Source organism: Physeter macrocephalus, unplaced genomic scaffold (genome assembly GCF_002837175.3).
Source record: "Physeter macrocephalus isolate SW-GA unplaced genomic scaffold, ASM283717v5 random_61, whole genome shotgun sequence".
NCBI classification, from domain to species: Eukaryota; Metazoa; Chordata; class Mammalia; order Artiodactyla; family Physeteridae; genus Physeter; species Physeter macrocephalus.
This window is the reverse complement of record NW_021145347.1, coordinates 85,103-96,697: the sequence shown is the minus strand read 5'-3', so window position 1 is coordinate 96,697 and position 11,595 is coordinate 85,103. Positions and strand designations below refer to the sequence as shown.

General features: G+C 60.1%; 1 protein-coding gene across 1 annotated transcript; it reads left to right on the top strand.

The window, feature by feature from the left end:
- The first annotated feature begins 3,926 nt into the window (after positions 1-3,926).
- CHRNG (cholinergic receptor nicotinic gamma subunit) lies at positions 3,927-10,275 on the top strand. Its single transcript, XM_024124733.3, has 12 exons — positions 3,927-4,168; positions 4,365-4,504; positions 4,720-4,764; positions 5,384-5,493; positions 6,052-6,207; positions 7,202-7,299; positions 7,625-7,825; positions 8,001-8,115; positions 8,326-8,440; positions 9,163-9,379; positions 9,587-9,720; positions 10,003-10,275. Exons 1-12 carry the CDS (start codon positions 4,114-4,116, stop codon positions 10,174-10,176), a joined length of 1,560 nt encoding a protein of 519 aa, XP_023980501.1. The 5' UTR covers positions 3,927-4,113; the 3' UTR covers positions 10,177-10,275.
- The last annotated feature ends 1,320 nt before the right edge of the window (positions 10,276-11,595 follow it).

Sequence of the window (11,595 nt, the reverse complement as noted above, 5' to 3'; positions counted from 1 at the left end):
CTCCTCCTCCTCCCCAAAATAGGGTTGCCAGACAAGACTTGGGACACACTTATACTAAAAAATGATTCATTGTTCACCTGAAATTCAAATTTAACTGGGAATCCTGTATTTTAATTTGCTAAATCTGGCAACTCCACCCCAAAGGGAGCCCCCGCCAGTCCTATCCCAAAGGCCAAGGCCTCCTGAGGCTGCAGGAGCCAGAGGATGTGGTTCTGTGTGGTAGCCCACCTCCAAGGTGGCCCCAGGGAGCCACACCTCCTGGCATTCGTACCCTCCCACACGGTACCAAGATTGGTCTGTGTGACCGATAGAAGGAGGCAGAAGTGACAGTGTGTCACTTCCAAGATCAGGTCGTAAAAGACATTGCAGCCACTCTCTTTCTCTCTCTCTTTCTCTCTGTCTTGCTCTCCCTCCCTCATTCATTCTTAGTTGGCTCTCTGACTTCGGGGAAGCCAGGGGCATGATAAGCAGCCCTGTGGAGAGGTCCAGATGGCAAGTAACTGAGGCCTCCAGCCAACAGCCCTGTGAGCGACCTTGGAAATGGATCCTCCAGCTGAAGTGGCTCCTTCAGCCACAGTGGAGCCTTCAGATGAGATCACAGCCCCACAAAAGACTCTGAGCCAGAGCCACCCAGCTAAGCTGCTCCTGGATTCCTGACCCTCAGAAACTGTGTGAGATATTAAACGTTTGTCATGTTAAGAGACAAAGCTTTGGGGTGGTTTGTTACACTAGCAGTGTGACCTTGGGCGAACCACCCCTCATCTCTCAGCTTCAGTTTTCTCATCTGCAAAGTGTGGATAAGTCCAGCTCATGAGGCGTCTTGAAGATCAAATTTGCTAGTAGGAGTAAAGGTAGTTACATGTGTCTTGCAAATTTTAGGGGTGGTTATTTATCTCATTCCTCATTCGTGGGTCTCAGTCACCGAGGACAGGCCCTTGGGGCCCTCACAAGGGCCTCCTGCATCCAAACCTGGCGTGGTGACTGACAGGGGACTGGAGCAGGTTGGAGGACCTGATTCTTCACCTCCTTGATGTGCAGGCTTGAGTCTCCCAGTTGAACCCACGTCCCTCAGAGGGAATCAGTGACCTCATGAGCTCAGGTATATAGAAGGCAAAATGTTTGGTCTTCCCATGGAACTGAAGAAAAGATAAACCATTTAAAACCAAAACTGACCCTACTTACTTCTGCTTTCCAATATGAACCTTCTGAAAATTCAAGGTAAAAATCTTTAATTTTTTCCCCTCTGAATAGGAAAACTAGCTTAGACTTACACCTTTCAGATGAGCAGGCAGTCCGGGTCTTCCCTGGAATTTTTCACCAACTCTGGGGGGTCCCTTTCTCGTGCCCAGAGACAAGAGGGCCCAGGTCTGATCCCTCAACCACTGTCGTTGCTTTGCTTCGCCACATGGTGGCGCTGTTGGCAGCAGATTTTACACAGTCCAATAGGGAGGCCTCAGTGTGTCGAGCCTGCTCAGGTGGCTGTAAACCTTCCAGAGAAGACAACCCCCAATGCCCCACTGGACCAAGGGTGCCTCTTTAGCAGGTTTCCAGGGTCACAGTGGGTCCCCCGACAGCACCCACTTCCCCAACACTCCAGCCCCAGGGTGCTGTCAGGACTGGTCCACCCTACGGACCGGTGGCTGCGTGGGGTGGGATGGTTCAGGGGGTGATGCGAGCGATGGGGGGCGATGGGGGGCGATGGGGAGCCATGGGGAGCGATGGGGGGCCATGGGGGCCATGGGGGGCGATGGGGAGCGATGGGGGGCGATGAGGGGCCATGGGGGGCCATGGGGAGCGAGCTGGGTGGGGTGGGATGGTGCAGGGGGTGATGCGAGCGATGGGGGGCGATGGGGGGCGATGGGGAGCCATGGGGAGCGATGGGGGGCCATGGGGGCCATGGGGGGCGATGGGGAGCGATGGGGGGCGATGAGGGGCCATGGGGGGCCATGGGGAGCGATGGGGGGCGATGGGGAGCGATGAGGAGCCACGGGGAGCCATAGGGAGCGGCAGATGACGCTTCGCTCGCTTGCTGATCACCTCCTGCTGTGCGGCCTCGGTTCCTAACAGCGCGCGGACCGCTACCGCTCCGCGGCCCGAGGGTAGGGGGCCCCTGTCTTAATGGGTCCCATACTTCCCCCTTAACCCTTCCAGGGCTGAAACTGCCACTCCTCAGAGATGCCCCACCCCGCTGAGAACACCAAAGGGACCTCTCAGAGCAGAGAGAAGGGGAGAAAACAGGGGCTAAAATCTGCATCCAAAAAAACTTAAAAATAAATAAAATCTGCATCCAGCGGGAGGTGGCACAGTTCCTACCAGAGGGAATTCAATCTCCAGTCTTCCTTTTCCCTCCCAGACACTCGTAGGGAAGGGGAAAGAGAAAGTCAGAAATGTCGGGCATCAGCTGACTACCTACGCCTGGGGTGGTGGAGGGGGAGGGCGACAGGCGGTCCATGATTTAGCAGAAGCCATTAACTATCTTGGGCAAAGAGCCGTCTTGGAGGAGAGCAGAGAGGAGGAGAGATACTGCTCCGCGAAACGGGTGAGGGAATTGAGTCCAGGGGACACCAGAGGGCAAAGTGGGGAGAAGGAGACATTGGCTTCGTATACTCCAGGGAAAGTGGGCTACACAGCTAGATGCGTGGTGAGAGCGAAGTTTGGGGGGCTGGGTGCTGGGGGCGGGCTGTCCAGGAAAACTGAGTGTGGAGCCCAGAGCAGGACCGAACGCAAGGACCGAAGTAGATCAGGGAAGACAGGGGCCACCACTGTCATGCCCCCACCCACCCCAAAGTCCTGGAGAAGACAAGAGACTTGTGGCCCTGCTGCAGGGGCTGGGGTCTGAGCCAACCTCATTTGGATCTCCAAGGACAGGGCACGTGGGCTGACTTCTAGTTTACTGACACATGTTAAAATGCCACGGACACCATTTGCTTGGGGGGAGGGGACACGTCCTCAAATGGTGCTTTCCCTCCAGCCCTCAGAGGCCTCCACCACCCTGTCCCACAGGATGAGGAAGAGTGGGTGGCACATATGGGAACCTGCGTTCTCCGTCTCGCCCACGTACTGGGTCATGTTGGCCTGTCTGCTTCGAATAGGTGGTCAGAAGACAGGTGGCCAGCTGACAGCAGGGCCCTCGGCTCCGAGATCAGCCTCAGCCCCACTCTTCCCCTGACCACAAACCGCAGCATGGACGGAGCTGGTTTTCTGGCCCCTCTAGGTCCCCTCATCTGACTCTACAGGGGCCACGACCTTGATCTTGCCTGCCTGCCCCCCTTGGACCGCGAGTCCCTGTGAGCGGCTCGGGCTTATCCCTGGGTCCCCCTGGCCTAGAGCTGTCCTGCCACACACTGGGGGCTCCGTAAATCTGTGGATGATTTAATAAGCACTGAGGCCCCACTGAGGAGCCCCTATTCAGGGGCTGTCCTGTTCCCTGGAGCCTGCGTTCCAAATCTTCCTTGGCTCTCCTTCCTTTAAAGCTTACCAGACCCAAGTTCCATGCCTCAGAGACCAGAGAACCCTGACTTGACCCCCTCATTTGCATTAAGGTGTCATTGCCTGGGGGCCCTAGTGCATCTCTCCCATAGGCACTTGACCCTCCAGTGTCTCGGTCTAGTGGAGTGACCCATGAAGATGTCAGGGACCACGTCATAGAGAAACTCAGGAACAAAACACGCTTACCCAAGGGCCTTCACACCTCCCCAGATCCTGACCCGTTGGAGGGGGCAGGAGGAAGGGTCCTCGGTCGGCGCCCTTCTTCAGCGCTCTGCCTTTCTCTCCCACACCCATCTGTCCCTGGCTGCGTGCTCAGCCCCCCGGCTGGAACACGGACGGAGGACTGGGTCGGCTGAGCCTGAGGGTGGGGATGGAGGCTGGACCGTCTCTGTTGGGGCAGACAGGGCCCCTCTGTCGTCCCCAGCCCAGGTAACCTGAGCCCGGCATTGTGTCCATCCTGGAACAGCTGACAGCGCTGGGGTCAGACAGCTGGTGGGGCTGGTCTGGCTGGCCTGGCTGGGGAGGGAGTGTGGGCTGTCACATGAGACCCAGAGGCTGCATCCCTGTATCCCAGTCCGGAGGAGCTGCAGTCCCACCCCTGTCACCGCAGAGAGCTGTGACACCATGCACGGGGGCCAGAGGCCGCTGCTTCTTCTGCCACTGTTGGCTGTCTGCCTGGGTGTGGACACAGGGGGTCTGGGGCCTGGAGAGGCCAGGAGCAGGGGTCCTAGGCCTCAGGGGATGGAGGGTCTGGGGGCTACTGGAGCCTGTCCCCCACACCCGGTTCCCTACTTCCCCATGTCACACCCTCCCGTGGCCTCCCCCGCCTTCTGCCCCAAAGCCCCTGTACCCAGGCTCACCGCTGTCTGTCGCAGGAGCCCAGGGCCGGAGCCAGGAGGAGCGTCTGCTCGGGGACCTGATGCACAGCTACGCCCCCCACCTGAGGCCTGCCAAGCACGATTCAGACGTGGTCAACGTCAGCCTGAAGCTCACCCTCACCAACCTCATCTCCCTGGTGAGCACAGGCCTGTAGGACGGGGGCGGGGAGGGGATCCCACCTGCCCCTGGGATCAGGGGAAGAGGAAGGGGCTGGCTCCAGCAGCCGGGAGCAGGCAGGGCCCACCGGGGAGGGACCGGGGAGCTGGAAAACTCCCACGGGGGCCGCCCGAGAGGCTGGGGTCTTGTAGGGACTAACACCTGGGGGCTCAGCCCTCTGTTCTGCGCCCCCAGAATGAGCGAGAGGAGGCCCTCACCACCAACGTCTGGATAGAAATGGTAAGAAGCCGCCCTGCCGCCCTCTTTTCCTCTAGCAGCTCCCACCCTGGGGCCCCAAGGCCCTCACAGCTGCCTGAGCGTCTGCTCGGGGACCTGATGCACAGCTACGCCCCCCACCTGAGGCCTGCCAAGCACGATTCAGACGTGGTCAACGTCAGCCTGAAGCTCACCCTCACCAACCTCATCTCCCTGGTGAGCACAGGCCTGTAGGACGGGGGCGGGGAGGGGATCCCACCTGCCCCTGGGATCAGGGGAAGAGGAAGGGGCTGGCTCCAGCAGCCGGGAGCAGGCAGGGCCCACCGGGGAGGGACCGGGGAGCTGGAAAACTCCCACGGGGGCCGCCCGAGAGGCTGGGGTCTTGTAGGGACTAACACCTGGGGGCTCAGCCCTCTGTTCTGCGCCCCCAGAATGAGCGAGAGGAGGCCCTCACCACCAACGTCTGGATAGAAATGGTAAGAAGCCGCCCTGCCACCCTCTTCCTCTAGCAGCTCCCACCCTGGGGCCCCAAGGCCCTCACAGCTGCCTGTTTCCCTCCCGTCCCATCCCCGCCTCTCCTGCCCCCCGGGGCCGGGCCCCCACTCCTGGGGGTCGGGGGGCCTGGCAACCCCTCCCCCTGCAGCAGTGGTGTGACTACCGCCTGCGCTGGGACCCACGTGACTACGACGGCCTGTGGGTGCTGCGGGTGCCGTCCACCATGGTGTGGCGGCCGGACGTCGTGCTGGAGAACAAGTGAGGAGGCGGCGCGGGCGGGGGGTGGGGGGGTGGGACAGACAGACGCAAGGGCGGGCCCAGCAGGACGAGGGGGCTCTGGGAGGAAGAGGCAGGCGAACAAAGGGTGCAGCCCGGGGACACCGCGGGCACTGGGGCGCGGGGGTAAGGGTAGGGCCCGGGGGCCAGCAGGCCTGACCCCGGACCTGGCTCCACCGCCTCCGGGCTGGGCCGCCGTCCCTCTAACGTGGGGATGAGGGCGGCTCTCTCGGGGGCCCACAGGACAGGGGTGGGAAGGGCTGCCCTCTGGCTCTGGCACTCTGTGGGAGCTTAACCGCTGTCAGTTGCGGTCATGACCATTAATGAAGAGAGGTGGGGAGAGCGGCAGCGATTAGGAGCTGGGCCGATTAGGAGCTGGGCCGGGGGAGCCTGGCGCGTGGGGGGTGGGGAAGGGGGGGCGGGGAGGGGGCCGGGGGAGGAGAGGTCCCCAGGCCAGGAGGAGACCGGGCAGGGGTGTGGCGGGCTGGGAAGGGTTGGTGTCCCCGGGCCCCCTCCACACGTGGCCTGGCCTGTGCGCAGCGTGGACGGCGTATTCGAGGTGGCCCTCTACTGCAACGTGCTCGTGTCTCCCGACGGCTGCGTGTACTGGCTGCCGCCCGCCATCTTCCGCTCCTCCTGCCCCGTCTCCGTCACCTACTTCCCCTTCGACTGGCAGAACTGCTCCCTCGTCTTCCAGTGAGGCCGTGGGCTGGGGTGGGGATTTCGCTCTAAGAGGGGCCCTGGGCCTTCCCTGGTGGCGCAGCGGTTGAGAGTCCGCCTGCCGACGCAGGGGACGCGGGTTCGTGCCCCGGTCCGGGAAGATCCCACGTGCCGCGGAGCGGCTGGGCCCGTGAGCCGTGGCCGCTGGGCCTGCGCGTCCGGAGCCCGTGCTCCGCAACGGGCGAGGCCGCAGCGGCGAGAGGCCCGCGTACCACAAAAAAGAAAAAAAGAAAAATTACTATTAAGAGGCGCCCTGGTCCTGGTCGGGTGGGGACCCAGGGGCCTGGCTCCACCTCCCTGGGGCCTCTGCGTCTGTCTCAGGCCCAGATGCCTGAAGATGCCCGTGTCCCTCCCCGCTAAGCCTCGGGCCCCTCACTCATCCTCCTTCACTGCCTCAGTTTCCCTGCCTGTGCCCGGAGGAGAGACATCGGTGACTGGGATGGGTGGGCGAGAAGGCACACACACACCGACACGCATGCACACCCACACTAGACCACTACGCCCTACAGCCCCACGGAGAGGACGGCGCTGTCTCAGTATCCTCACCCATTGATGGGGGAAAGGGGGTCTGTGAGGGGGTCTCCCCGGCTTTTAGAGGAACAGTCTTCCTGAGACCCTCCTGAGTAAGCAGACCCGAGAGGTACACACCGTATTTCCTCTGTTCTCACCATTGGCCCCTCCTGCCCTGGAGACGGTGGAAGCGGGGAATGCGGGGTGGCCTGGGCTTTTGCCACGAGGGGAGCACATCGAGCTGCAGTCTCCTGCTCCTTCCGCTCAGACTTCCCCAGACCCCAGACAGCCTGACTCCCCGCCCCATCTCGAGCCAGGGTTTTGTGGAGAGCTCAGAAATTCCTGGCTGCACTTTTTGAGGCAAAGCTGCCCACAGTTGCCCTCGGGTGATGGTCCATGTGACCTCATGGGTGAGTCTACACACACTCAAGTTTATCCTCTTTCCCTCCCCATCTCCCAGGTCCCAGACCTACAGCACCAACGAGATCAATCTGCAGCTGAGCCAGGAAGATGGTCAGACCATCGAGTGGATTTTCATAGACCCCGAGGCCTTCACAGGTAACCTCCACCCAAGGGCCCTGCTGGACCTGGCTGTGCGGGCAGGGCCAGGCCGAGATCACGCCCCCTCCCGTGTAACTCAACGTGAAAACGACAGTAAACCACAAAATACATACATTTAAAGGCCCAGCAAACCTCTGATTTTCCCCATGATAATTACTCCGGTTTGGGCGGGAGGGGACCAAGCATCCATCCTCCCACACTGTTCCCATCCCTCAGTGGCGCTCCTCTGGGCACATGCTGGTTGCCCTGTAGCTGGGTCACACGGGCTGCGGGGATCTGCCCGCCCGCACACCCTGGGCCCACCCCAGCCTGCTGCCCGCAGAAAATGGAGAGTGGGCCATCCGGCACCGGCCGGCCAAGATGCTGCTGGATGAGGCGGCACCAGCCGAGGAGGCCGGCCACCAGAAGGTCGTCTTCTACCTGCTCATCCAGCGCAAGCCCCTCTTCTACGTCATCAACATCATCGCGCCCTGTGTACTCATCTCCTCTGTGGCCATCCTCATCTACTTCCTTCCTGCCAAGGGTACCTAGCGTCGGTGGGAGGGCAGCCCCGGCCCCGGCCGGCGGCACAAGGGATAGCTGGATGGGCAGAATGGCACCAGGACCCGGGGCCGGGGACACGGACTCCTTGTGGGGCGGGGGGTGCCCCACGGTGGGGAGGTGGAGACCCGCTCTGAAGGCCTCTTGGTCACGGGCAGCGGGTGGTCAGAAGTGTACCGTCGCCATCAACGTGCTCCTGGCCCAGACCGTCTTCCTCTTCCTTGTGGCCAAGAAGGTGCCCGAGACCTCCCAGGCAGTGCCACTCATCAGCAAGTAAGGCCGGCCCTCACGCCTGCGCCCACCTCCTCCCCTCCCTTCTCAGGGACGCGGGGTGCCGCCCTCCTGCCACCCCATCCCCATCCTCCTCAATGCCAGCCCGTCACCCCAAGGCATCCTGGGGAATCAGCCGCTCCGGGTGGGGGCGTTATCTGGCGTGGAGTGCCGAAGCGCCAGCCCCGCCTCCTGCCTTCCCCACCCCGGCAGGTACCTCACCTTCCTCCTGGTGGTGACCATCCTGATTGTTGTGAATGCCGTGGTCGTGCTCAACGTGTCTTTGCGGTCCCCCCACACACACCCCATGGCTCGAGGGGTCCGCAAGGCAAGCTCCCCGCCCCCGCCCACTCCAGCATCCTCCCGCCTCCCCGCTTACATGCACCTTCCCCCGTCCTCCTGTCCCCGGCTATATTCCTCACCTACCACGTTCAGCAGCTAACCTGCCCCACGTGCATCTAGAAGCGCATGCCCCAATGGATCAATAATAACATCAGGCGCTTACCATGTGGCAGGTGTACTACATTTATTAACTTATTTAATCTTCATAAATCCCCTATGAAGTGGGTATTAGTATCATCTCCAGTTTACATATGAGGAAACTGAATCACAGAAAGGTTAAAGAGTTCACTTGAGGTCGCATGGCTGGAAAGTGGAGGAAGCAGGATTCTGCCCCGGCGGCCTGGCTCCGGTGCCCGTGGGATCTGACCTGAAGCAGTCAGCTGGGACCCTTGTTATAAATGCAGATTCCCAGCCTACCCCAGGCATCCTGGGCCAGGGCTGGGGCCCAGGAACCCGTGTTTCCAGCAAGTGCCCTGGTGATTCTGATGTGCACGAAAGTTTGGGGGCCCAGGTTCAGGGTCCGGCACAGAACAGGTAAGCTGTGCCGGGGCCAAGCCACTGCCCCTGAAGTGCAGCCTCTGGGCCCCCAGCGCATGAGCCCCTCGTGCCAACTACCACCTTCTGCTCCGAAGCCCAGCCTGGCCGCCCAATCAGCCAGGAAGGTCTGCTGGCCGCTAAGCTAAGCCACCCGTGACATCCCCTCTTCAGGTGTTCCTGCGGCTCTTGCCCCAGCTGCTGCGGATGCATGTTTGCCCGCTGGCCCCAGCGGCTGTGCAGGACGCCCGGCCCCGCCTACAGAATGGCTCCTCCACGGGGTGGTCCATCACAGCCGGGGAGGAGGTGGCCCTCCGCCTGCCCCGCAGTGAACTCCTCTTCCGGCAGCACCAGCGCGATGGGCTAGTAAGGGCAGCGCTGGAGAAGCTAGGTGAGGCAGGGGGTGTGACACTGGGGACACCCCTCCCCAGGGACTTCAGACAGGAAGGGTCTGTTGGCCAAGGTGCCAGGCACAGCAGATGACTGTTGGGCAAGTGTCCAGTTTGGGGAGAGAGGGGCCGGGGTCTCTAAGGAGAGGCCACTTTCTCAGACTGTTTCTCCTCCATTCTACTCCCAAACCTTACTCTCTCTTCCACAGAGAAGGGCCCGGAGTCAGGGCAGAGCCAGGAGTGGTGTGGCAGCCTGAAGCAGGCCGCCCCAGCCATCCAGGCCTGTGTGGAAGCCTGCAACCTCATTGCCTGCGCCCGGTACCAGCAGAGTCACTTTGACAGTGTAAGCCAGTCGGGGGTGGGGTTGGGGTTTGAGTACCTGGTGAGGGACTTGGACCTGAGATGGGGCAGGATGAGTGGGGTGGCCATGCTAGGGCAATAGGATGGAAAAAGTGGAACTGGGAGTGGGGCCAGGGGCCCGTGGAAGAAGCCAGGTTGAGGCCTGGAAGTAGGTGAGAAGGGCTCAAGGAAATGAAGAACAGAGGCCTGCTGGATGGCCAGGGGTGGTACAGGGATCCAGCTTGGTGCCACCGCTGGTATCTCATCCCCTGCCTCTCACCCTCAGGGGAACAAGGAGTGGTTCCTGGTGGGCCGAGTGCTAGACCGCGTCTGCTTCCTGGTCATGCTCTCGCTCTTTGTCTGTGGCACTGCTGGAATCTTCCTCATGGCCCACTACAACAGGATGCCTGCCCTGCCATTCCCTGGAGACCCCCGCTCCTACCTGCCCTCGTCCGACTGAGCCAACCAATTGCTGCTAGCCATGTGGAGTCTTATCAGCTGTGTTCTGCCGCTGAGGTCATGAGTATGCTCTTTGGGACGCACGCTTCAGGGCCATGTGAGCCAACCGTTCCTGAGAAAAGCTGGGGAAATAAAAGGACAGAGCTGGAGCCCTGGAGTGGTTGGAGATGGGATGCCGGCAGAGTGTGTTAGTGGGATCAGCATCTACATGGCACTGGCTTGCTATTCTTGGCACTCCCCCCACTTGAGCAAAGTGTTATCAACTCCCATCATTTCTGAAGCCCTGAGGACTCTGTTTTATCCTATCCCCAGCTAGGTAAGGTCCTATCCCTCCAGGCCTGGGCCTCCCTTCCCTTTTATGAGTTCCCTGCAGGCTCCTAAAGGAGGGAAGTCAAGAGAGAAGTGAAGAGTAGCAGCCAATGCTCTATCGAAAGAAGGGGAGCAGCCCACTCCAGCTGGCATCTGCCTACTTTCTTGGGGCTGTAAGCACCCAATACTCATGTGCACCAGTGACCTTTCCATTCAGATGCATTTTTTTGCCATCGATCACCAAACAGTTTATGAGTTTTATTATCTTTTTTCATTATTAAGATAAGAGCTCCTCACAGTATTATGGATAAGCAAGAATCACTATTCCCCCATGTTTAGGATGGGCAAATTGGGGCCTAGAGTAAGAGGGGCGTCCCAGAACAGTGATGTCTAAATAAGGGTTGGAGTCCACAATTCCCAACACTGACCCAATCTTAGACACTCTAAGAAAGTTCTATGGCCTGGAAAACGGACGCCTCTTCCTTCTCTTCTCAAAGGCCAGGGAATCTGCACTGGTCTCAAGGAAGAGCGAGGCGGGGAGGCTGGGAGGCAGGGAGGCGGGGAGGAGACCCTGACCAGCCTCCCTTTGCCCCACTTAGGAAACGAGGGCCGGGGTCTTTCAGGGGTGGGGGTGGGTGGGGAGTAAGGCCATGCTTTGAGAGTGTAACTGGGGCCTGAGTTTTGTTGGTGACAAGACAACTTGGGCAAGTCATTTGTGCTCCCTGAGCCTGTTTCCTCATCTGTAAATATGGGCACAGATATCAATTCCTATCTCCCCTCATCACAGGATCAAAGGTGCGGGTGAAAGTGATTAAAAAATGTTAAAGTGTCACATAAAGACCTGACAATGGGACATTGTTGGGGGGGAGAGGACCTCCCCCAAGTACAGGGTTGCTGGCTTTGAGGATCAATCACCAGCAGGTTCATTTCATTTATTCCAGTGTGTGTGTGTGTGTGTGTGTGTGTGTGTGTGTGTGTGTGTGTGTGTGTGTGTGTGTCTCTCAACCTGTCTCAGAAGGCGGAGATCAGCTCTGTAGCTCCTGGCACAAGTAAGCAAAGATTAACAATAGCCACCATTTATGAAGGGTTACTGTGTCTAGCGTCTGAAACT

Coding starts and splice junctions, on each gene's coding strand:
- CHRNG (XM_024124733.3), top strand. CDS start 4,114: ATGCACGGGGGCCAGAGGCCGCTGCTTCTTCTGCCACTGTTGGCTGTC. Junction 6,208..7,201: donor AACTGCTCCCTCGTCTTCCA/GTGAGGCCGTGG, acceptor CCCATCTCCCAG/GTCCCAGACCTACAGCACCA. Junction 8,116..8,325: donor GCAGTGCCACTCATCAGCAA/GTAAGGCCGGCC, acceptor CCACCCCGGCAG/GTACCTCACCTTCCTCCTGG.